Source organism: Staurois parvus, unplaced genomic scaffold, assembly GCF_062004578.1.
Source record: "Staurois parvus isolate SC_StPar_1 unplaced genomic scaffold, SC_StPar_1.0 ptg000052l, whole genome shotgun sequence".
NCBI classification, from domain to species: domain Eukaryota; kingdom Metazoa; phylum Chordata; class Amphibia; order Anura; family Ranidae; genus Staurois; species Staurois parvus.
The window spans coordinates 3,481,817-3,505,825 of record NW_028317848.1 but is presented as its reverse complement, the minus strand read 5'-3'; the positions used below and the strand labels follow the sequence as shown (position 1 = coordinate 3,505,825).

Here is a 24,009-nt window from a genome sequence, read left to right as displayed (position 1 = left end):
GCATGTTATGTCACATAATGACCTCTCTCTCTGTTCCATTCATTTCCATGGGCTGCCAACACACCAACATATTCCAATGATCAGACATACACCAGTGTAGCACACCACCACACACAGTACAAGAAAATGAACGCACGTAAGTTTGGAAACTCTGCTTTATATTATTTATCCATGTGTTATCCCAGGATCCATCACTTATATATTGCATGCAGCTTCCCCTATCTCCCTCTTAGGAGACCTTGGTTTGGGGCACTGCTGAAATTATCAATATTTCATTCCATAATTAAAAACAATTGAAGCATATTATATACCTTAGATTGAGGGTTAGGGACTGATGTGAATGTACAATATATGTGTAAAGCACTGCGTAAATTGACAGCGCTATATAAGTACTTGTAATAAATAAATAAATATTATATATATTTTTTTTTAATCACTAAGAGTTCTTTAACCCTTGTGCGACTTGCCATGTGACTTTGAGGTCCAAAGTCACATGACAAGTCACATCTCACGTTTCCCAATGAGTACCATTCAAATCTGTAGGACTTCAAGTTGCAGCTACTTGAAAGTAGTTCCTGCACTACTTTGGTACAACTTTTGATGCAACTTTAATCCAGTGAATGTAAAGTCGGATCAAAGTCGCACCACAGGTCGCCTCAAAATCGCGCTCCAAAGTCGCACTGGAAATCACTGTGAAGACACGCTGATGCGAATGGAGCCTAAGGTCCTTTCACACTGGTGCACTTAAAAACACGGTATATGTTTTACAAAAATGCATATCGCAATGTTATTGTGTTTTCAATGTGTTTTTTTTGTGGTGCGTTTTCTTGATCCCTGACTCCCAGCATGAACCTGAGAAACATGGATGTGTGATTTCCCCCCCCCCCCCAAAAAAAAAAGGCTCCAAAAATACACCACACGTGCATTTTGATGTGATTTTGGTGCAATACTATGGAATTACAATGGTGGGTGCATTTATTATGTGTTTTTGGTGCGTTATTATTCAGTCATAATGGAAGGTGCATTTTTGGTTCATTAAAGATGCTGAACACAGGACTTTTCAAAACACAGTGCACTGATGTGATCAGTTTCTTAAGATTTAAAGAGGAATCCTTTTCATGCACTTTTTAGTGTGTTTTAGGACCGGTTCACACCACATGCAGTCCAGTGGGGGTGTTTTGCGCATTAAAAACGCATTGATAGTAGGATTTATGGCTTCTAATGGCATAGTTCACACCAGTGCGGTCACTTCCAGTGCATTCCAGTTCTCGAAAAAAGTAGAACATGTTGCATTATTTCTGCACTGAACTGTACTGGAACGTGCTAAGATGCATAAAAAACGTACCGGAACGCACCAAAACACACAAGTCCTTATATAGTGATGACAAAAGAGGGGAAAATGTACAAAAAAGCATTAAAAACGTACCGAAACACACCAAAACACACAAGTCCCTATATAGTGATTGCAAAAGAGGGGAAAATGTACAAAAATGTATCAAAAACGTACCGGAACGCACCAAAACATACAAGTCCTTATATAGTGATGACAAAAGAGGGGAAAAATGTACCAGAACACATCAGAAATGCTTCCAGAATGCATCCGGGCTGCATTTCTATGGTGTGAATTAGCCCTCAGTGCAGCAAAAATGTTGCAGCGTGAAAGGACCCTAAGGCTTTTTAAAGTGGAACCCCACCCAAAAGGGGAAATTCCACTTTCAGGGCCAGTTCACACCACAATCACATACTACAGATGCATTCCAGATATGATTTTGCTGACAGTTTACACCACATGCAGTTTCGCTGCAGTTTTGATGCGTTTTACCAAGTTCCAGAATAGTTCTGTGCAGAAAAAAATTGCAGCGTGTTCTACTTTTTTTCTGCACCGGAAACTGATTGGAACTGACTGCACTAGTGTGAACTAGGTCCATTGGAATACATAGAAAACTCTGTGCCTGCATTTTGATGCAGAAATAAATGCACTGGACTGCATATGGTGCGAACTGGCCCTAAGTCCTTCTCCCCTGCCATGTTTGGTGTGTCATTTTTTTTTCTTGGGGGGGAAAGTACCTAGTTTTGACAGGTACCCACTCCCACTTCTGCTTGGATCACCTAGGCAAGTTCTCGTCTCCCTCACCCTCCCTGCACTCTTCTAGGACATGTGCCAGGTCCCTGAAGACTGCGGGACCATTCACAAAGCTCAGTGGGCAGCCAGCTGCCCACAGTTAGGATGCCAGAGCTGGGAACCTGCAGGTTAGGGAAGAACTGGCCCAGGTGAGGACAGCTAAGTGTCCTTTTATTAAAAGTCAGCAGTTACAGGATTTGTGGCTGCTGAATTTTAGTTTATTTTTTTCCCCAGAATGAACTTCCTCTTTAACCAGTTCCCAACCGAAGGACGGCTACAGCGCAGTTGTGTAGTTTTGGTACTACATCCATGAACGTCATTCCAAAACACGCCCCCAGCGGCGCGCACCTGGCACTGCCGGTGATCGCTGTGTCCTAAGGACACAGCTGATCACGTGATATGATAAACGGCCAATCACAGCGGCCTTTTACCACGTGATCAGCTGTGTCAAATGACACAGCAGATCACCGGGTAAATACAGTTGCCGGTTATCGGCTGCATTTTTCCCCACGCTGTCACAGCATAAAGAAAGTATTGCCGAGAACCACCAATTGTCAGCGAAGGGATCGGCACTGATCAACAGGGCATTGATGATCAGTGCCGCCCACCTGTACCCAGCAGTGCCACCCACCTGTGCCCATCAGTGCCGCCTATCAGTGCAGCATCATCAGTGCTGCCTATCCATGCCACCTCATCAGTGCTGCCTATCCGTGCCACCTCATCAGTGCTGCCTATCCGTGCCACCTCATCAGTGCCCATCAGTGCTGCCTATCCATGCCACCTCATCAGTGCTGCCTATCCGTGCCACCTCATCTGTGCCCATCAGTGCTGCCTATCCATGCCACCTCATCATTGCCCATCAGTGCTGCCTATCAGTGCAGCCTCATCAATACACATCAGTGAAGGAGAACAATTACCTGTTTGCAAAATTTTATATTAGAAACGAAGAAAAACTTTTTTTTTCAATTTTTTTTGCTCTTTTTTTGTTTATAGCACAAAAATTAAAACACCCAGTTGCAATTAAATACCACCAAAGGAAAGCTCTATGTGTGTGAAAAAAATAATAAAAATGTCATATGGGTACAGTGTTGCATGACCGTGCAATTGTCATTCAAAGTGTGACAGCGCTGCAAGCTGAAAATTAGCCTGGGCAGGAAGGGGGTAAAGGTGCCCAGTAGGCAAGTGGTTAACTTATCATTGTGACAGAAAAATACTGTATGCACAACTAGTTTCATTAAAGTTTATTTGAAATAAAAAAAACAGACGTCCGGACGCTCCTTTTGTGCAGGCGCAGTACAATGGACACGTCTGGTCAGCCATGTTGCATACTGGCAGCTTAAAATGTTTTTCACGAGCTACATAAAGTTACAATGAACCGTGGATATTTTATTACACACGTTCGAGCTCATCCTTCTGCAGGGATAATTAACATTTGATTCAGGAGGACTTTCTTCCCTCACACAGCGCTGAGCTGAGTCCACGTCAGCAGCTGAGCAAAATCACGTGACCCGACCCACTCCCTGCAGGCCCCAGCCTTGTATTCGTAGACTATTGCCTTCCATGCTGTTCTGCCCGGACGGCGGAACACCGTGTGATCTCAGCGCTTGTTCCCATTGGAGAAGGCGCCTAGTGCCGTCCAATCAGTGCAGGGTGGTGATGAGGGCGGTGTTAGAGCTGCCTGGCAGGCGTCGCAGGTCTCCCCCATTCCCCTGATGTGGTCCGGAGTGATGACGTTGCGGAGTTAGGCCCTGGGCGGAGCCGGCTTTTCTCCAGTCGTTCTCCCCTCCTCCGGCTCTCACTCTCCGGCTGCTGACACTTGCAGGAGTTCCCGGGGCCGGGCAGGAAGGAAGGCCCGCTGCTCCTCATCCACCATGGCGTCCGGCTGGCAGGAGGCAGCGGCCCAGCACGCCGAGGAGGTGTCGGCCCGGTTACGGCAGCTGTTGACCACAGGCCTGGGCCTCCTCCGCACCGAGCTGGGAGTGGAGCTCGGCCTGCAGCCTCAGCTGTACCCGTCCTGGGTCTTCCTGGCCGTGCCGGCCTTCCTGGCCCTGCTGCTCCTCCTGCTACTGCTACACTGCGCCTCGGCCCGGGCCTCCCCAGCCAGGAGAGCGGCCACAGCGGAGGACGCGGAGCCGGCCCCGCACCTCGCAAAGGCCGCCCCTCTACCCAGCAAGAGCGTCCGGCTGGACGAGGCCCGGAAGAAGAGCAAGAAGAAGGCGGCCGACAAGGCCAAGGTGAGGAAGGGGGGATCACCCCCGGCTGTGTACACATACACCCCCCGATCTCATCGGACGATGGCCGCTCCATAAACCTCACTGATTGCCATAGGCGGAGCTGCTTCTTCTATACACTCGGTATACAAGCAGGCAGATCTCAAGGAGATCGTACAACCAGATTGTAACATGTGAGGCCTGCTTATCATAGACCATCACATTACCTAGGTGTGTTCATATTAAAGGAGCTTGTACAACCAGATTGTAATGTGTGTGTGTGCTCCGCTTAGCACAGACCATCAAAAGAGCTTGGACAATTAAAGTGTAACCTGAATGATCTGCCTAAGAGTCACCATACGCTGTGCAATCTGATTGTACAGGTCCTTGACAACTATGTCATCTGAGAACCCTCCTCATCTTTCCAGTCAGGCAGACCCATACATTTACACAGAGCTACAGGAGATTGTACAATCAGATTGTGGTGTGATCTTACCTTGGACCCTCACGTTAATTGGTTGTATTAAAGGAGATTGTACAATCAGATTGTAGCATGAATGGTCTTCCTAAAACCTAGTACACACAATCAGGAAATCAGATGAAAAATACTGGTTTCAGAGTTTTTGTCCGATAAACTGATTGGTGGTACACAGCTTCCGTTTGAAGTTATTCAAAGTACAAGGGGGAAAGTTTTTCTTGTACGATACTTGAGTGTATGATTTTTGTTTAACCACTTGCCTGCCGTCCTCTAGTAGTACTGCTACAGGGTGGCAGGGCTGCGCAAAATCACGTCTGGCTGTGTATGTGTATATATATATATAATGTGTGTGTGTATGTATACACAGTAATACCTCGGTTAACGTAATTATCGAATTAAAATCCATTGAAAATAATGCCTCAGTTTGACTTTTTTTCGCAATATGAAGTGTATGTCGGTGCTGATTTTTAAATGCAATTTTTTTTCCTTCGCTATAGCTCACAGAATTAAATGTTTTCACTTTCCCCAGAGTTAATGGAAACTGTTTCTTTTAAGAAACTAAAAGGAAACATTGTTTCTCTTAACTCTGTGAAATAAACTAAAAAACTTTCTCTTTTAGCTGGGAGGAAGTGACAGCTGAATTTCTGAGCTATAGTGAAGGAAAAAAAGTGGTAATTACATTTAAAAACCAACACCGTAATTAAATTTAATAAAACGGCGTGGGGTTCCCCCTCCCATCCATACCAAGCCCTACGGGTCTGGTGTGGATTTTGAGGGGAACTCCCATGCCAAAATGAAAAGTTGGTGTGGTGGTCCCCCCCAAAATCCATACCAAACCCTTATCCATACACCCCCCCATGTGTATCGGGTAAGTGTTGTGTGAAAAAAGACAGGACACGGTCTTTGACAAGTCCTTTATTAAAAGAGAAAACTAAAAGAATGTCCCCTGCAGTAGATCTAACGTCAATCACGATGCCCTCCGCTGACCCAAAAAAAAAAATTTAAAAAAAAAAGCTCGGCTTCCGACGATGTGCTGCTGCCATCTGCCTGTTCCGTTGGCCTGAGTGACCCCGCCCCATGTGACATCATTGATGTCACATGGGGTGGGATCACATGCGTGATGTCCCGGGTGGTCCCGCCCCCTACATATTTAAGAACTGTCAAACCATTGGAGCAGGCAGAAGGCCGGAAGCCATCCTCGGGTGCGGAACCTTTTTTTTTTTTTTTTTCTGGTTTTCTTTTTTTTTTTTTTTTTTTTGTTCTGTTCTGTTTTTTTTTTTTTTTCGGGTCGGTGGCAGCGAGCATTGTGATTGACGCTGGATCTACTGCGGGGGACATCTTTTAGTTTTTTATTTTAATTAAGGACTTGTCAAAGACCGTGTCCTGCCTTTTTTTTTTTTCACACTACACTTTTTGTTCATGAGTAGGAATACCATGTACCCCATATTCATTCACATTGGGGGGGCAAGATCTGTTAAAGGGGTCTTTCAGATTCCGATAAGCCCCCTGCCGGCAGACCCCCAAAACCACTGGCCAGGGTTGTGGGGAGGGGGCCCTTGCCCCCTTCAACATGGCAACAAGGTGCTTTTGGGGGGGAGGAGCACCCCCCCATGTTGAGGGCATGTGGCCTGGTATGATTCAGGAGGGGCACTCTCTCGTCTCCCCCACCCCCCCTTTCCTGACCTGCCGGGCTGCATGCTTGGATAAGGGTTTGGTATGGATGGAGGAGGTGACCACACGCCATGTTTTTAATAATTTTTTTTTAATTGTCGGCAATTCTTTTACGTTCAGCTATTAGTGGGGAACCCCGCTGACAGCTGAAACATTAGCCCATGGTTGTCACTACTAAAATACCACATGAGGTGATAAAATAACTCATGCAGTATTTTAGTAGTGTTTACTTTTGTCTGACCTCCGGAACGGATTAATTGGTTTTCAATGCTTTCCTATGGGAAACGGCGTTTCGGTTTACAAATTTTTCGCTATACGAAAAGTCCTGCAGAACAAATTAAATTCGTAAACCGAGGTATTACTGTGTGTATGTATGTGTGTGTGATTTGCATTTCTGGGAAGGGGGTGCGCATGCCGCCCTACCTGCGTTGCTACTGGTGGCTAGGGATGTTAATCGCCGGGTCCCTGCTGGCGATTCCTGACTGACACTTGCCGATCGTCGGGGAAAGCTGCCAGGGGAGAGACCTGTGTGTAAACACCATAGAACTCTCATGCAAGCAAGGACATGCTGCTTTGTATCTCTCTGCACAGCACAAAGAGATGCAGGGGAAAAGGGGAGGAACAGAGAAGACAGGATCAAACCTCCATTTTACACAATGCAGAGGATTAACCCCTTAGGTTCCACAGTGAGTATAACAAGCATGCTTTACTGCATAAGTCATAGTTTTACTGCCACTCTTGGGGTATGTTTACTTCAGTAATTAAAAGCGGTAGTAAAACCATAGCTTGAGATGTTTTTACCACCCCAGACCCCCAACCACTCCCCCTTTAGCTGGGAAGCAGTGGCCAGGGGTGTATGCATATCATGGCTGTGATTCTTTGCTTTGTGGCAGCAGCAAGAATTATACCATGTTACATTCAGTGGATGCTACTGCATGCCAAACACAACTCATTCAAATGAATGGGCTGCGCTGTGGCAAAGTCACCGGGCATCTAAGGCATTAAAACAGGTGATACAGCTCCTCCTCCCTGCTTGTCAAGTGCTCTCTGAAGAGCGATCTGAACTAGCCTTAAATCTACCACAGCAGCTGTAGGGGGATGTACACATGCTGCAGTCATGATGCATTGTTTCACGGCCACAGCACAAATGTTGCTTTTGGTGGGGTGTGCAGCAATTGAACACAGCCATTTATGCGGATGGGACCTCACTGCACCCTATTGCAGCGCACATGATGGCGGTGTGGGCATTTCAGGGTTAAAATAGAAACATCGCCTCCCAGACACTTGTCAAACCACCCTCCTGAAAACCAGTCCACCCTCCTGAAAACCAGTCCACCGTGGATCTCTTTTCAGAGGGGCCAACAAGCGCTGACATAAATGAGCCCCAAACAGCTACAAAGCTCCTGTGCTTAATGTATTGCTCTGGAACCCCGGCTGAGAATGGCTGACATAGATGGTAGATCTAGGAGAGATTGTATTGATTAGAACATGTATGAGCGGCTGAAGACTGAAGGAAACGCACTAAAGAAGAAAAAAACTGGGAAGGTGAGCTAACTTACAACGGTTAGTGGTCCTTGGTCGGTACGTCCATGTGATTACACTGACCAATGAGAATCTTTTGAGCATTCATTCTTCCAGGGCAGTGTCCCAGAAGAAAGAAGACCTTATCGGTCAGCGCAGTCATGTGACCACCCTGATGAACGAACTCCAGCCGCTGCAAGCGTTCTAATGCCACAAGTGTGTGGCCTGTTACCCCGGCTGGCAGGAGTGGTGGGGGATGGCATTTACAGCAGCAAGGACTGGGAGAGGGTGGTGTTCATATATATATATATATATATATATATATATATATTATTTCTTTTTTTTTTTTCTTTAATTTTGTTTTTATGAAAAGGTGAACTTATCCTTTAATTACATTTCCAGGAATGATTATACTTCAGGGGCTGACTGACGACTCATAGGCCCCCGGGCAATAGGGGATCATGGGGCCCCGTGTCCTCGCCCACACTCAAACCACACCCAGAAAAGCCTATGAAAGGTACCAGGAGCATACCCAGGGCCCTCGGGCAGTGCCCGAATGGTCGGTCCGCCCCTGCTTATTCTTACCCCCCCCCCAAGAAAATGCCTTTACCCCCAACTAGTACAGATGGATTGGGCATAATGTTAAGTATCATCGTGTGTTTTTAATTGTACAATTGTTTGTAGAGAAGCTCAGTTTTTAGAATGACCTTTCCCAGTAAGGCTCACTGGGATTTGTCAGCACTATGTGATATCTTCAGGAGGCCCCTCTGATCTCTATGGAGATCTGTAACTAAAACAAAGCTGCAGGCTGACTAAAGTTATAAGGCCTCATTCAGACTGGCCGATGGGGGGGGGCTGCTTCATTCAGGTTATTACACATGATTTATATATTGCCAACAGTTTGCACAGTGCTTTACAACATGGAGGGAGACTGTACAGTCACAATACAATTCAATACAAGGGGGATCAGAGGGATCAGAGTTTACAGCTGCACACCTCTAGACTCTAGGACTTAGCTGTGCTAAGGCCCCAAATATCGCTTCCAAATGTCGTCCCTGGAAGCAAACGTCTGCATCCTGGGTCAGTCAGAGCTCCTATTCACTGGGATAAGCAGTTGCATGCAATCAGCACCAGCGCCCGCCTGTGACTTCTACAGGGTATCATTCTGCCCACAGCTCTTCGCACACTGCATGCTGCTAGTTTGGATAATTCTCACCAGCAGCAGTTGTCTGCGTGAATGAAGCCTAAAAGTTTGCATTGAGCTACAATTCGGAGATATGCATGGAGCATGGAGTTGGGCTTAGATGTTTAAAATGTTTCCCCCATATAAAATATATACTTTATGTAACTGGTTACCAGAAATGTCAGTCCTCTTTACAGAAATGTACTTTTGGTGTTGAACTCCAGGCAGGATTTGAGGGACCCAGAATCCTTTTTTTTTTTTTTTTTTTTTTTTTATTGATGCTCCTATATTATGAAATGTAATATACTTCCAATATTATAATGTAAAACCAGTCGTCAAGGCTCTCCTTGGTGTATAAAACCTCTCTGGCCTATGTTTACTATGACAGATCAATGTGCAACATCCTGCAATTGTCCAGAAGGCTTTATGCTGCATTCTGGTTGCTGTCATTTCCTTTGACATGATTAGATTGCTGTGTGTACATAGCCCCGCGGTCAGCATTCTGCAGTGCTCTGTATGTTATGTCCAGTATACATCTGTAGGGAAGGTACAGCTTGTTCCTCATTGACAATGGCTTTCTGGATGCAACTTCTAAGCTGCCTGCTTCAGAGGCCTGAGTACAGTGTTTAATAACGTTTGTGAAGGGCTGAACTAAATAGTTCTATTGGTTGAACTAGATGGAGTCAGATCTTTTTTTTCCAGACAAAGTATGTACCATATTTTTTGCTCCATGAGACACACCTGACCAAAAGACACACCTAGGTATTCGAGGAGGAAAACAAGAAAAAACATATTGTGAACCAATGGACTGCGGAAGCAGTACAGGGGATGACCAGAGACGGCGGACGCAGTACAGGGGATGACCAGAGACGGCGGACGCAGTACAGGGGATGACCAGAGACGGCGGACGCAGTACAGGGGATGACCAGAGACGGCGGACGCAGTACAGGGGATGACCAGAGACGGCGGACGCAGTACAGGGGATGACCAGAGACGGCGGGCCTTTGGGGAGAGGAAGGGGGCGGGAGCGGGAACCCGAATTTGACAGGTACCAGCTCCCACTGCCTCGGAGTTGTCCTCCCTCCCCATCTTCGGGGACACACGACAGGTCCCAGAAGACTACCGGACCATTCACAAATTGCAGCGCTTCTTGTGCATGCCCAGTGGGCACCCAGCTGTGAAGCCGCAAGCTGTCACAGCCGGGTGCCCACACTAAAGATGCCGGAGCCAGGGAGAGAAGACGGTGAGGACACTGCTGAACTGGAACAGGTAGGACCGAGGAGCAGGTTCTGCTGCACAGAAGATCCGAGCGGCCGGCCTGGTATTCTAACACAGCGGCGGCAGGAATACCAGGCCTACAGCTCCATATTCACTCCATAAGACGAACAGACATTTTCCCCCATGTTTGGGGGGGGGGGGGAGTGCGTCTTATGGAGCGAATACAAAATACGGTAATTGTGTAACACTCATTTATTTTGGTGCCAAAATGTTTTACTTGATAAACCTTCTTGTAGATTTTTTTTTCATCTTAGGGCTCATTCACACTGTCACTGTTTGTTGTTTTTCCGCACGGGATAAATACTGGCCACTGCTAGGACAACCTGAACACAATTATTTTCTATGTACTCTGTTTGCACTGAAACACAGGCTGGAGGTGGTGTACAGTGAGCTGCCGTAAAATGCAGGCATGTAGCATATCAGCACAGCACTGCGCAGACATCACACCACCTCCTCACCATGGCTCTCTGCAGCCAAAATCTGAGAGCATGCGGGCAAGTGAGATCTGTGACAGCTGTAACCGTTAAAACTCTTCTATTCTGTACACAGAAGAAAGTGAAGTGAGACATTGCTCACATGGCAAGACATTTGTTGCTGACCACACATGTCCTACTGACCCAGAGTGAGACCCTCCCCCAATTATCTGCCGCACAGTTATAATGGTTAACTCCCCAGTGACCCATCACACTGACATAAAGTGACATATATTAACACCAGACTCTTAAATAAACAACCTGAACCCCTAAAAAAAGGGTCCCAGCAGACAGTGGCTGGGTAATATTGTGGTCAGCAGCTGGTATTTTCTCCAATCTTTGTTTGCTTTGACGCTTTTACTTGAACCGATGCAGCTGCCTGACCTCTGCCCCTTTCACACTAGATTTTTTTTTTTTGGCTTAAGAAAATATAGCAAATAAAAGCCTTTTCTGCTGTAACTTGCAGATTTCTTAAGTGTGACAGTTTTTCTTGTTTTTGATGTTCTGCCTTTCTAGATAGACGTATTTAGCGCCATGATTTTAGAAACCAAACCAAATTCCTGATTTTCATCAGAGAATAATTGTTTGAAGCTTATGTCGGGGTAGAAATAAGAAAAAAAAAAGGCAGCATGCCTCTGCAGTATCTGCACATTTCCTGTTTTGTATCCTTTATACACCCTGCAACTACAAAAAATAATTGTTGACCTGCGAGAAATGAAATTCACTCCTAATTTTTTTTTTTTGTTTGTTTTACACATGTCTTCAGTTACTTCCAGGCCTAAGCAAGTATCATACATTTCAGGAGGGGTTTTCTTAGGTAAGCACACCCTCCTGTCTGCATGCATAAGCTAAGGACAGATGGATTTCAGGAAGTAGATGCTACATGAATCATCTGCCATTACTCAAGATGTCCATGGTCAGAAATGCTAGGGTGTTTTAAAAGTGATTTTACATCAAAATAAAACATGGAGAAATGCCTGGATGGGCGAGTTTGCTTTGAATAATACAAATTGCGTTTTTGGCTTGTGGAACTCAAATGTGGTGTAGTTCGGTTTAAGGAGCCAGTACCCTCCAGCATCATAACAAATGTAAACAAAAGAGCCTGTCAATGGAAAATAAAAAAAATGTTGAGGGCCCCTCCACAATACAAACCAGGCCCTTCAGGTCTAGTATGCATTGTCAAGGGGGACCCCACTCAAAAACAGTGATGTCCCCTGCAAAATCCATACCAGACCCTTCTGCCCTGTGTGTCCCATTGGGGAGAATTTTCCTCACCTACTGTCCCATAGCTGCAACAGGAAGTGAGAGGAAATCCCTCCAAAACTAGGGAAATCCCTGGAATTCACCAGGGTCACCAGAGCTAGTGTTCCCATTGAACAACTGCTTCTCTATTACTCTTCTTATTGGCTATGGGACAGGAAGTGAAGACAAGAAGACTGTGTGATGATAATCATTAAAGCAGAGCTCCACCCAAAAGGGGAAGTTCTGCTTTAAGGACTTCTCCCAATTAAAGAGTGGTAACTTTGGGAAGCGGGTACCCGAATTTGACAGGTACCTGCTCCCACTTCTGGTCCGATTGCCTAGGCAATCGGAAGCGGAAGGTGTCCTCCCTGTAGCCTTTTGGGACACGTGACAGGTCCCAGAAGACTACAGGACCATTCATGAAGAGCAGCGCTACTCGCGCATGCGCAGTGGGTACCCGGCAGTGAAGCCGCAAGCTATCACAGCCGAGTGTCCGCACTGAAGATGCCGGCCTCCTGGAACACAGGACAGCCGATGAAACGAGCTGCGGGGGACACACCACAGGACCGAGGGACAGGTAAGTGGCTGTTTTTTAAAAGTCAGCAGCTACAGTATTTGTAGCTGCTGACTTTTTTTTATTTTCATAGGTCGAGTGGAACTCCGCTTTAATAAATTGCTAGGTAAAAAAAATCTTCCTTGCTGCATAGTTGTTGCCCCCCACTGCTGCCTCATGTCCACCTTCTCCATTAATACCAGTGCTATCTTGCATTATATGTCAGAATCAAAGGCATCTTCTTCTTGGGTTTGAAGCCAGCCCTTACATGACGTATGAGAAGTGATCCTGCACACTGGATTTAAAATGTAACGGTATTACCTAATACCGGCAACATTTCTAGACAGCTCCTGATCTGATCAGCAAATGATGTCTTGTCTTTGTTCATGCTTCTTATCTGCATGGCTCTTCAGTGCCGTTGCAGATCCTGCAACCTGCTGAAATATCACTGTAGATGCCATGGAGGAAGTCATCCCAGCAGATTGACTGTCCCGTCTGGCACTTGATGGATGGAAAGTAAGTGGAAGTGTGCATATGCCCATCAAGAAGTGCAGAGGTGAGAGGCAGAAAATGTTCTTCAATGTATGTGACCTGTAGGCTATAAGAATGAGTTGGGCAGCCCATACATTCCGGGATGTGGAAAATGTTTTAAAGAAAACTGCTTGTCCAAGGGACTTAATCAAGGCCCCAGTCTTCTTGTTCCTCAATACAATCTACTTGTCCTGATAAAAGAAAAAAAAAATTCAAAGAATGGAAAGTACAAAGCGTTGATGTTTTTTTTTTTTTAGGCAGCGGTGCGTTTATTATTATTATTATTATACAGTATTTATAAAGCACCAATAGTTCGCTCAGCGCTGTACATTACAGATTAGGAATGTCTAGGGCTTTTAAAAATGAAAGGGGCTATATGCCAACTTAAACTTGTTTTTTTATTTTTTGCTAGAAAATTTCTTAGGACTCCCAAACATTTTTTTTAAAGCAGAGGCCCTAAAGAATTGTTGGGTTTAGTCATTTTTTTATGTCACACGGCATTTGCACAGCAGTTTTTTCAAACACAATTTTTTTTTTCAAATACACTTTTTGGAATTGTAATGCAAAAAAACACAATACGTGACCCATTTTTGTGGTAAAAGATGTTACGCCAATTAAACCGATACTAAACATGTTACGCTATAAAATTGCACATGCCCACGCAATTGCAACAAATGGCGTAAATTTTATTATCCATGGGTGACTCTTTAAAAGCTTTTACAGGTTTCCACTTTAGAGTTACACAGGAGGCCAGGTACTAGAATTACTGCCCTCGATCTGATGTGCTCGTTGATACCTCACGTGTGTGACAATTGCTGTTTGCATGCTTGCGGGACTGAGGCATGCATTCATTTTTGCATGCGAGCACGGGGAGACAGGAGTGTTTTAACTTTTTTTTTTTTTTTTTTTAAATTTATTTTGACACTGTTGGTTTAATTATTTTTAATTGCTTTTATTGCTGTCATGAGGAATGTACACATCCCCTGTGACAGCAAGAGGCAGCGGTATGTACTCTTTATAGAGAGATCTGGGGTCAATAAGACCCCATATCCCTCCTCTGCCCTGAAAAGCATTTGATCACACCAAGATCGGTGTGATCAAATGCTTTCCATTTTTAAAAATGGCGCAGTTTCCATCCGGGAAAGATATGTATGCTCATTGCTTCCCGTTTCCTATATCATTGAGATGGGCAGAGTGGTGCTGGTCTTTGTCCACCTCTATGATCAGCCAGCAGAAGCACTGCCTAGTTGTTCAGGTGTCCTGGATCGGACAGGCTCTGTCTCCCCTCCCAGTGGATGGTCACGGACAGTACAAGACTGCAGATAAGAATAACTGAATTATAATAATAAAAATTTAAAATCAAATAAGAAAAATAAATGTATAATATTAATCAGATATCAACAAAAATAATAAATATATATACAAATATCTGCAGATAACAATCAGATTACAATAAAATCAAATACAAATATATATAAAAATAGATATATTTTATACAAATAAAAGAAAAAATAATTCGTACATAAAATAATCTGCAGATAACAATAAACAAGATTATTTAAAAAAACAAAATGAAAAGTATATAAATTAATAAAAAAAATAAAATCTATAAAGTGTCATCTGATTATAGTTTTCTGCAGAACATATATATTTATAATAAATATATATATTCTACATTGAACTGTAATCAGATGAAATATAAAATCTAAATATATTTAAAAAAAAAAAAATCGTCGAAGAGCACCGCCGGTCAGAGCCAAGTGTTCTCTGTATGGCTGCCTGGCCCTGATTGTGTTCTTATGGAGAGCTGCTGGACACAGAACACCTGGCTCTGACTGGCGGAGCTCTCCACCAATGGGCAGCGGGGGAAGCAGGACTGGACCAGAGCGTGCCTTCACCAAGTGGTAGGGGGCTCCACAGATGTCCGCACAGCCTGCAGAAGGCAGTGGGAGGGATACCCCCCACCTCTCTGGAGCGACCGTTGGCTCTAAACCCTTCTGCTTGCCCGGCGCCCGGAACTGCATGTCTCGGGCAACATTCCTGATCATTTAGATAGCTAGATATATATACACACGGACACACACTCTATTTTTATTTTTTTTTCTCAACCAGGAGATTGAGTGAAATGATGATCCATTTCTCCCAGCCACACATTCAAGGTGGATGGGGGAATCCTTCAGAACACAGTGATCAGTGTTGCTGACTATAGCTGGTGACACTGATCGTTCAGGGAAAACCTGACAGGCTGGTTGTACAGAAGTCGATTGATAGATCTACTTGTGTGCAACAAGCCTGTCCGTACATTGATTCAAATTTGACCAGTCTCCGCTGAACCGGCGAATTTCGATCTGTGTATCGGCTTTAGTCTTTGCATTGTAGCTAAGAATCGTTTGTTAAATAAAGTTCCACTTTAATATCATTTCAGGGAAAGGTTCCAGAGTGCATTGATTGTGGTCTTATTGATTGGTAATCTGTGTGACAAGGAGATATTCACTAAAAGTTGCTTTTACAGATGTGATGTCATTTAGTTGCGTGTGTTTTCCAGAGGATAGATTCCAATCAGGACCGGTTCTAGTAGTGATATGCAGAGTTCAGTAACTGACAGTATGATTTGCTGCTATGGACAGCACTTCGATTTTTACGTTTCTACAAAAAGCGAGGCTGTGAGTTTATACAAGCATGAGATGGAAAAATACTTAGCTGTATACTGAAATCCAGCCTCTGTAGTATTTCCACACATGGCCGAAGTTCAAACTTGCCTCCTACAGAATAAATGTGCCTGAGATGTCCTTGTAGCAGCTGAGAATTCTTGGTAGTGGCATGCCTGACTGCTTGGTGTGTCAGCCTTTTCTGTTAGATCTGGATTGTCATGGGGGTGTCAGAGGTCTGATGCAAGAGGTTTGCCATTTTTAGGTACTTGGAAATCCATGTGCTGGTAATTCTTTTGTATGTGCTTCGTTTCTGTAGTGTTTTTATCATTTAAAGAGAACATGTATCTGACAATCTAACTCTTAGCTCAATGTCACTAATGGTGGCCGTACACACGTTTTTTGATTTTTTTTTTTTTTTTTCTTAAAGTTTTATCCAATCTGCAAAATCAAATAGCCATAACTTCCTTTCTGATCGATTTTAGAGTTGGCTTTGATCAGATACAGCCAAATTGAAATGATTATCTAGGGCAGAAAATTATCGATCGTTTTGTATTGATTGCCAGCAATTATTATTATTATACAGTATTTATAAAGCGCCAATAGTTCGCTCAGCGCTGTACATTACAGAATGATATACTTTTGTGACTATGATTGTATTTGATTGTTCAGAATATGAGATTGCATGATGAAAACAGAGATGTGATTGACTTTTGATCATAAGTTACGATCACATCTTAATTATTGGTTTTAAATTTACTTCCCGTGTGTCGCATATCGATTGAATAGGTTGTCGGCTATAGATAAATTTTATTCTGATAAGAGCTTGATCAGAAAAGAAATTGATCATCTCTGGAGGCGTTTATGGCCACCATTAAGTGTGAACTCTTTAGTCTAAAAGGTTTTATCCTTTTTCTAGGATGGCTTATGAGGCCTGATTGTGCCCTGCTAAGTTTCATAACATTTCAGACATTGGGTCAATTATGTAACATTAGCCTTTGGTTTGATATGTTCACTTTTTAATAGCACCCAATAGGGGACTTTCACTCATACGAAAAATCCTCATCCCTACAAACTTCTCCCCTCTAACAGGGAGGACCTGGTGGCATGTCATTAGGGGGTCGGCTGTCTGAACCAGGAAAAGACATCAGGTGACATCAGAAAAGCAGTAGGACTACGTTGGATTTACTAAATGTGTGTTTTGTTTTTTTTCACACTAGGCACTTGGTCGAAAACTGAAGCCAAAATGGACAGTTTTTAGAAATGTATAGATTTTTCAAACACAAATTTTTGGGGGGGAAGAAATACACTTTAATGAGTAAACAAGCAAACAAACACAATATATACCCTAATTTGTTTGTAAAATATGATAGCTGATGTTACGCCAAGTAGATACCCAACATGTCATGCTTTAACATTGCGCATGCTCGTGGAATGGCGCCTAACTATGGTACTTAAAAATCTCCATGGATGATGCTTTAAAAATTTCTACAGATTACCAGTTTAAACGTACTGAGGATGTCTTGTGCTAGAATTCTTGCTTTTGCTCTGATGTGAGCTGCGATACCTTGTGTGGTTTGAACACTGTTTACATATGTGGTCATGGCCTACGTATGCGTTCACCACTGTGCACAAGCACAGGGGGACGGGGGCACTTTAAAAAAAAAATTGTATTTATTTCTATTAATATTCTATAAATACTTTTACTTTTATTACTATCACAAGGAATGCAAACGTCCCTTGTGATAGATATAATTAACCACTCGCCCTCCTGAGGATTTACTCCCCTTCCCGACCAGGCCATTTTTTGCATTACGGTGCTGCATTACTTTGACAATTGCGCGGTCATGCAACGCTGCACCAAAATGACATTTACAGCCTTTTTTTCCAACGAATAGTTTTCTTTTGGTGGTATTTGATCACCTGTGCGTTTTTTTGGGGGGTTTTTTGTCTTTGCGCAAAAAAAAAGTTTTGAAAAAATATATATTTCTTTTTGCTATTAAACATGTCCAGTAAACAAAATTTAAAAAATCTAATTTCGTCATAAATTTAGGCCAAAATGTATTGTTACATGTTTTTGCTAAAAATAACAAATCCCAATACGTGTAAATCATTTGGTTTACGTGAACGTTATAGCGTTTAGAAATGGTGGTAAATATACTGGCATTTTGTTTTTACTTTTAATAGCAATGGTGGCGATCAGCGACTTATAGTGGGACTGCAGCGGACATTCTGACACTGGGGAGAACTGACTTGGTATCACTGACATCCCCAGTGACACCAATACAGTGATCAGTGCTAATAAAAAGCATTGACACTGTACTAATGGCACTGGTCAGGAAGGGGTTAACGTGGGGCGATCAAAGGGTTAACTGTGTGCTGTTTTACTGTAAGCTGTGTGTGCGCTTCACTGTAAGCACATGGCTTTGTATTGCTATGCTATGCATAGCCATGCAAAACAGTGTGCAGGAGCTGATAGGGGAAAGAACTGTATTGTTTACTTACAGTTCTCCCTCCGTCGGTAATGCTGCACGGTCACTGGGTGCCGGTGAGTAATCACCGGTCAGGACCCAGTGATTGACAGCCAAGGCCGTGCATAGCCTTAGTGGTGGATGATAGTTATAGTTCATTCATTCACGGAACTCTGTAAACGAATTACGTGGGCTTGTGGGCGGAGCCCTGCACAGCCTAGCTGTTTCAAATTGTCACAGCGGGTACAGGGAGAAGATCCCCAGCCCGCTGTCACAAGGAGGCGGCGGGTCAGGTGGAGAGGAGACTGATGCTCACCATGTTGCACCCTAAATATGGATGTAATGTTGAGAAAGGTGGACTTCTCCTTTAACCTCCCTAACGGTATTCCTGAGTGTAGCTCGGGGTAAAGTTTCAGTACCAAAAGCGGTAACCCCGAGCTACACTCGGGCTTACCATGTGGCGCTGCTCCGGCATCTGTTCACTTATCTTGTCCTGCGCTCCCGTGATGTCCCTCCTGCGGTGTCCCCGGCAATGTAATCCGGCGGATGCCGGCATCTGTCATCTGGGTTCCGTCCCCTGCGAGCGTCGGGACGTACGGGGGACGGAACGGCGGGAAATATGAAAATGACAAAAAGTGACATTCACTCAATACACTAAAATCACATAGTAAAACATTACTGTATCAAACCATTTCATATACATTTTGTCCCTAGTTCTTTGTCCTGTGCCGTGCCTGCATTTTTACTGTTCTTTCTGCCTGGAAACTGAGAAACGTCCATGGCGTCCAAAAAGTGTCCCTTTAGGTCAAAACCGGTTTTAGACCAGCTAGAGAACAGCGATAGTAAATTAGAACCACTTGCAGAATTGAGTGATAATGATTCGTGGGGGAAATTCGTCATCAGACACTGAAAACGATTTTGCAACTTTGCTCAGTGATGTGCGAACTTGGCGCTATATTTCAAATTTCAGTGTTTTTGGTTTGATTATATTATTAAATTTATTATTATATTATTATTTTTTATGAATATTTATTAAATTATAATTTATGATTTCGGGTTTAAAATTTTATCATACCCGGGATGTTTACTAGACTCTTGTTCGGACAGATTTCAGTGAGTTATTCCTAAAAATTACAGGCCTACAATAAACAAAATACATATTTCCATGCAAAAAAATGTACCGCTTTGAGCACAGAAATATGGACATAATCAGACCGCTAGGGAGGTTAATTATGTAGTTAACGGGTACATTTCTATATACTTTTAACTCACCACCCTCCCTTCAGCCTTCTTAAATATTTGCAGCAGACTAAAACCTTGAGTTTAGATAAGGTTCTATCCATTACTAGTAAAGATTGTGCTCCCTTGATTTTTTCCCGGGTTAGGGAATAAAGTTTGCAGAGAAGATCAGAATACGCAATCCTATTTTTATCGTTCCATTCCTTAGTGGATACCCTAATCCCTTAAGACCACTAGAGCTAAATACAAGATTGTTAGTAATGCACAAATTGGTAACCAGGGAACACGTTTCCATTGACAGCCATAGAAAAGTCTGTGTTAGTGATATTTGCAAATATATAGAAACATTTGTTCAAACATTGACCTATATGATATCGTTGGGAAAGGAATGTTTGCCATCACTAATAAACCTTTCAAAAAGTGTGAGGTTACTTTTGCTGAGCAGCAGGGCTTCCAAGCTATTTCAGGATTAAGCAAGGCTGAGCGATCATTTATCCAATGCACGTTGTAGATGGGATATTACTACTCCAAGAACAGTCTCGCACTATGATTTCTATCACATAGCAAAGCCCTTTCTTCTTGTGTTGGCCCAAAATAAGGCGCTCCACCAAACAGAAATAGAAATCAACGGAAACCAGACCAATTTTGGTAAACAAAAAAGTTAATTTGGGCTGCTTCTAGGCTTGTTCTTATTTATTCCCTGTCCTCAGTATGTATTGAGGGAATTCTACTATACAATGTGCTGATTGCTGTGCCTGCAGTTTAGGGACGCTGATGGGGCATGGTGGTGCACCACATGGTACTTCAGAGCAGTTTGGCTAGTTTGCATCCAGAGGCAATGTTTGGAACTCAGACAGCCTGCATTCCCAGGTATTCACCCTTGGATGGTTACTGCTCTGAGGGCTAAGTCACATCATACCTGCACTAGAATTGCACAGGATCTCGCTGTGTATTCCTGTACGATTCAGACCATATGCAAAATGCATTGTATTTGCGATCTGAAGCGGGTGTCAATAGAAAGTTAGCAACACCCCAAACGCAGGTCGCAAACGCAGTGCGTTTGCCCGCACTGGATCACATGGTACTTTTGTACCATGCAATCTGGTTACAATGTGTTTTAGAAATTAGTGCATGCACTATTGGTGCAGTGCGATTTTAGCTCATTCAAAAATGAATGGGTTGAAATTGCATCTCACAGGAACACAACGTATTCTTCAGCGATTCATGTGCAGGCATTGTGTGAACCAGCCCTCAGTGTAATTCCTGTCCAGCCACAGCAGCTGACAGCCTCTCATAGAGTTTAAAGACAGCCAGCAGCAGGGTTGGACTGTGCCTCTACCTTCCACCCGCACCTAAATGCCAGAGTCTCATGCACCTGGGCTACACACCCAGTGTACATGAGGCTGAATACCTGCAGTTAGCAGGAAAAAAAAGGCCTACCATGTAATAAGCAAAAATAGCAACAACAGAGTAGAAATATTTAAAAAAAAAATCTATACCTTTTAGGGATTTGGGGGCTCTTTTCTTTTTTTTTTTGTTTCCTTTCCAAAATTTGGGTTGCAGTTTCTATTTTGCAGATATAACATTCTTAACTTTAACGATCTTATTTTTTACCTTCAATTCTTTCATAATTTTTGCTTTTCTTTTTTCAGCCCAACGGTCGCCCAGTAGAGCTTGCTGAGGAAGAGGTGATTGTTCCTGTCAAAAAAGAAAGCCCGAAACAGCCACCTGATGCTGAGAAGAAGAATGAAAAGGTGACTTTCTTATGTTCAAGTGCTACATATTCATTTATTTGGGTAAAATAAATCTGTGCTAAATATTGCAGAATACTTCCTTTTAAGTATCTCAATGAGCAGTTAAGTCCCCTTGATATGCTTGCTGTTCTGTTTTGTAAGTAAAAAAAGCATTTATTTGCATCCCTGATTGTAGCAGGCTTGGCACTAAATGAGGCATTGTTTAATAACTGACTTTGAAAGTCTTAACTGTTACAGGAATGTGGAATGCAATTTTCTGCTTTACAGTGAACCTATGCTTTATCGTTGGAACTGTCACCTATATCTTCCTTTCAGCTGGCTGAAGCAGAGACTAAAAAATGGTGCATCTGCTGTGGGGGAACATTAAAGGATAAGTTCACCTTTGGGAATATGTTACATGTTCCACCCGTTTTTAGGTTGGAAAATGTAACGTTCCCATAGCCACAGCCACCTCCCCCTATACCAGGGGTAGGCAACCTGCGGCTCTCTAGCTGCTGTGGAACTACATTTCCCATGAGGCATCGCAACATTACAAAACTGACAGTTACAGCTATGACTTGCAGAGGCATGATGGAACTTGTAGTCCTGCAACAGCTGGAGAGCCGCAGGTTGCCTACCCCTGCCCTGTACTATCTGTCAAATTTGAAAACAGCGCGGCTGTGCAGGGCTCCACCCACACTGCCGTGTCATTCATTCACAGACTTCCGTGAATGAATGAACTGCAAGTCCTGACGAACTTAGCAGCTGTCAGCTTGTAGTTTTCAATGGACTACCATGGTGCTGTGGAGCACTGTGGTAGTTCTTTGAAGCTTCCTGTCTGAATATTTGCTTGCTTGTACATCCCGTACAGCAAGCAGATATTCTAGCAGATCTGCAGGAGACCTGCATGGCATCAGCGATCTGATAGCTGGTGCAATGCTTTCCAGGCTCCCATAGACAAAAATAATAAATGCACATTTATTTTTTTTCACCTGCAAAAAGATGTGCATTTATTATTTGTCTAAAAGGGTAACTTATCCTTTTAAAGTGGGAGTAAAGGCAAAACCTAACTAACTCTAAACCTGTTCTGAGCCTAATATATCAATCTGCAGCTGCTCCTGTCTGGTCGCAGGCTGAGCTGTCAGCGGCGGCTTAAGTGTGCAGGAGAAATAGCCAACGTCGGAAGCTCCATAGTATGTCTGTGGTGATGTCAGTTTCCAGGCATTTCCCAGCCGTTGTCTGCACACAGAGGGTACCGCTGGAGATTGGACTGGAGCAGCTTCAGAATAGGTGAAAATATTAATTGTTTTTTGTTTTTGTCCCCCCCCCTTTTCACTTGCTTGTAAATCTGAGTGTCTTTTGACCTTATACTGCTGGATAAAAGCAGCTAGGGAGATTGGCATTTTAATTTAACTTGTTGGGTGAAGCACAGATTACCTTTTTAGGATATTGGCAATAAACATTTTGACAGTAATTTGTATAAACATTTGTGTGTGCAGTAGAAAAAAAAGAAAATAATGCAGCCTAAGGATCCTTTCACAGCCCAGCATTATGACAGCCCATGAATTCTGAATGGACTCCCAGTAAGAGAGACCTGACCTGCAGAAAAATTTTAATGCAGTTAAACGTGTGCTTCAACGCACTGCAAAGTAGTTTTGTGGGTCCCTACTGTGTTTTGTCTTTAGTTCTCATTTGTATTGAGCAGCAATGCACCACACAGATTAGCCTGCATGAACACAATGCATAGGTGTGAAGCTGCCTAAAACCTCTACTGAACTGGAACTTGGTGGCTACATACACAAATGGTAAACAATGCCTTTCTATTGGAAGCATACTTGGTTTCTGAAGTTCCCACCTTTTATTTTATTAGGTGAAGAAGAATAAAAAGAAACCAAAGACTGATGTAAAACAAACTCAGCAGTCGCCCAGCCAGGATAAAAAGGAAGCCGAGGAAGGTAAACAATTCATGTGAATATACTCTACTCTCAGTATATTTGTCACTTGAATAAGTATTCTCTAGATATTGAAGAATTCACCCAAAACTTGCTGTAATTCTAATTTGTTTGCAAAGGCGCAAATGGTAGTTACTTGGAAGAAGCACCCTTATTTTTTTTTTTTTTTTTCCCCCTCAGACTATAGGGAATGAAGGCAAAATCTGGATTAGTTGTCAGAACTAGTACCACTGGTGTACAGGCACCAGCATAATCTAATTGGGTTAAATTTCTTGGTGTGTCAAAAAAAAAAACATAGTGAATTATTGATGTTGGGTGTATATTTTTTATATTGTAGATTCTTAATTATAGACATACAGTTAGTTTAGCATTCATTCCTTCCCTAGCACACTGGTTAACATGCAGTTCTATGCTAGAATAATTGTAATATATATATATATATATATATATATATATATATATATATATATATATATATATATTAATCCGTATGTTTGTTTACTTTTGCAAAAATGGAGCTTGTATACATTTTTAGAACATGTTTGAGGCCACGTAGTTGCTTTTACCTTCTTCATCGCATCATTGACCTGCGGGTGGGGGTTGACAGCAAGGTCAGGGATGAAAGCCGCCATCGTGAGAGGTGGGATGGGTGGGGGTATGGCTACAAACTGACTACAGAAGATACCAGCAAGCTGTGCTCTCGC

The 24,009-nt window shown here is 43.2% G+C and overlaps 1 protein-coding gene across 1 annotated transcript in view; it reads left to right on the top strand.

Annotated features, from left to right (window-relative positions):
- The first annotated feature begins 3,670 nt into the window (after positions 1-3,670).
- The window catches only part of MTDH (metadherin), a 42,106-nt gene continuing 21,767 nt past the window's right edge, over positions 3,671-24,009 (top strand). Inside the window, exons 1-3 of the mRNA XM_089666597.1 lie at positions 3,671-4,356; positions 21,273-21,374; positions 23,224-23,308. Coding sequence (XP_089522723.1) covers positions 3,994-4,356; positions 21,273-21,374; positions 23,224-23,308 — 550 coding nt within the window. The 5' untranslated portion in view covers positions 3,671-3,993. The remainder of the gene's footprint in view (positions 4,357-21,272; positions 21,375-23,223; positions 23,309-24,009) is intronic.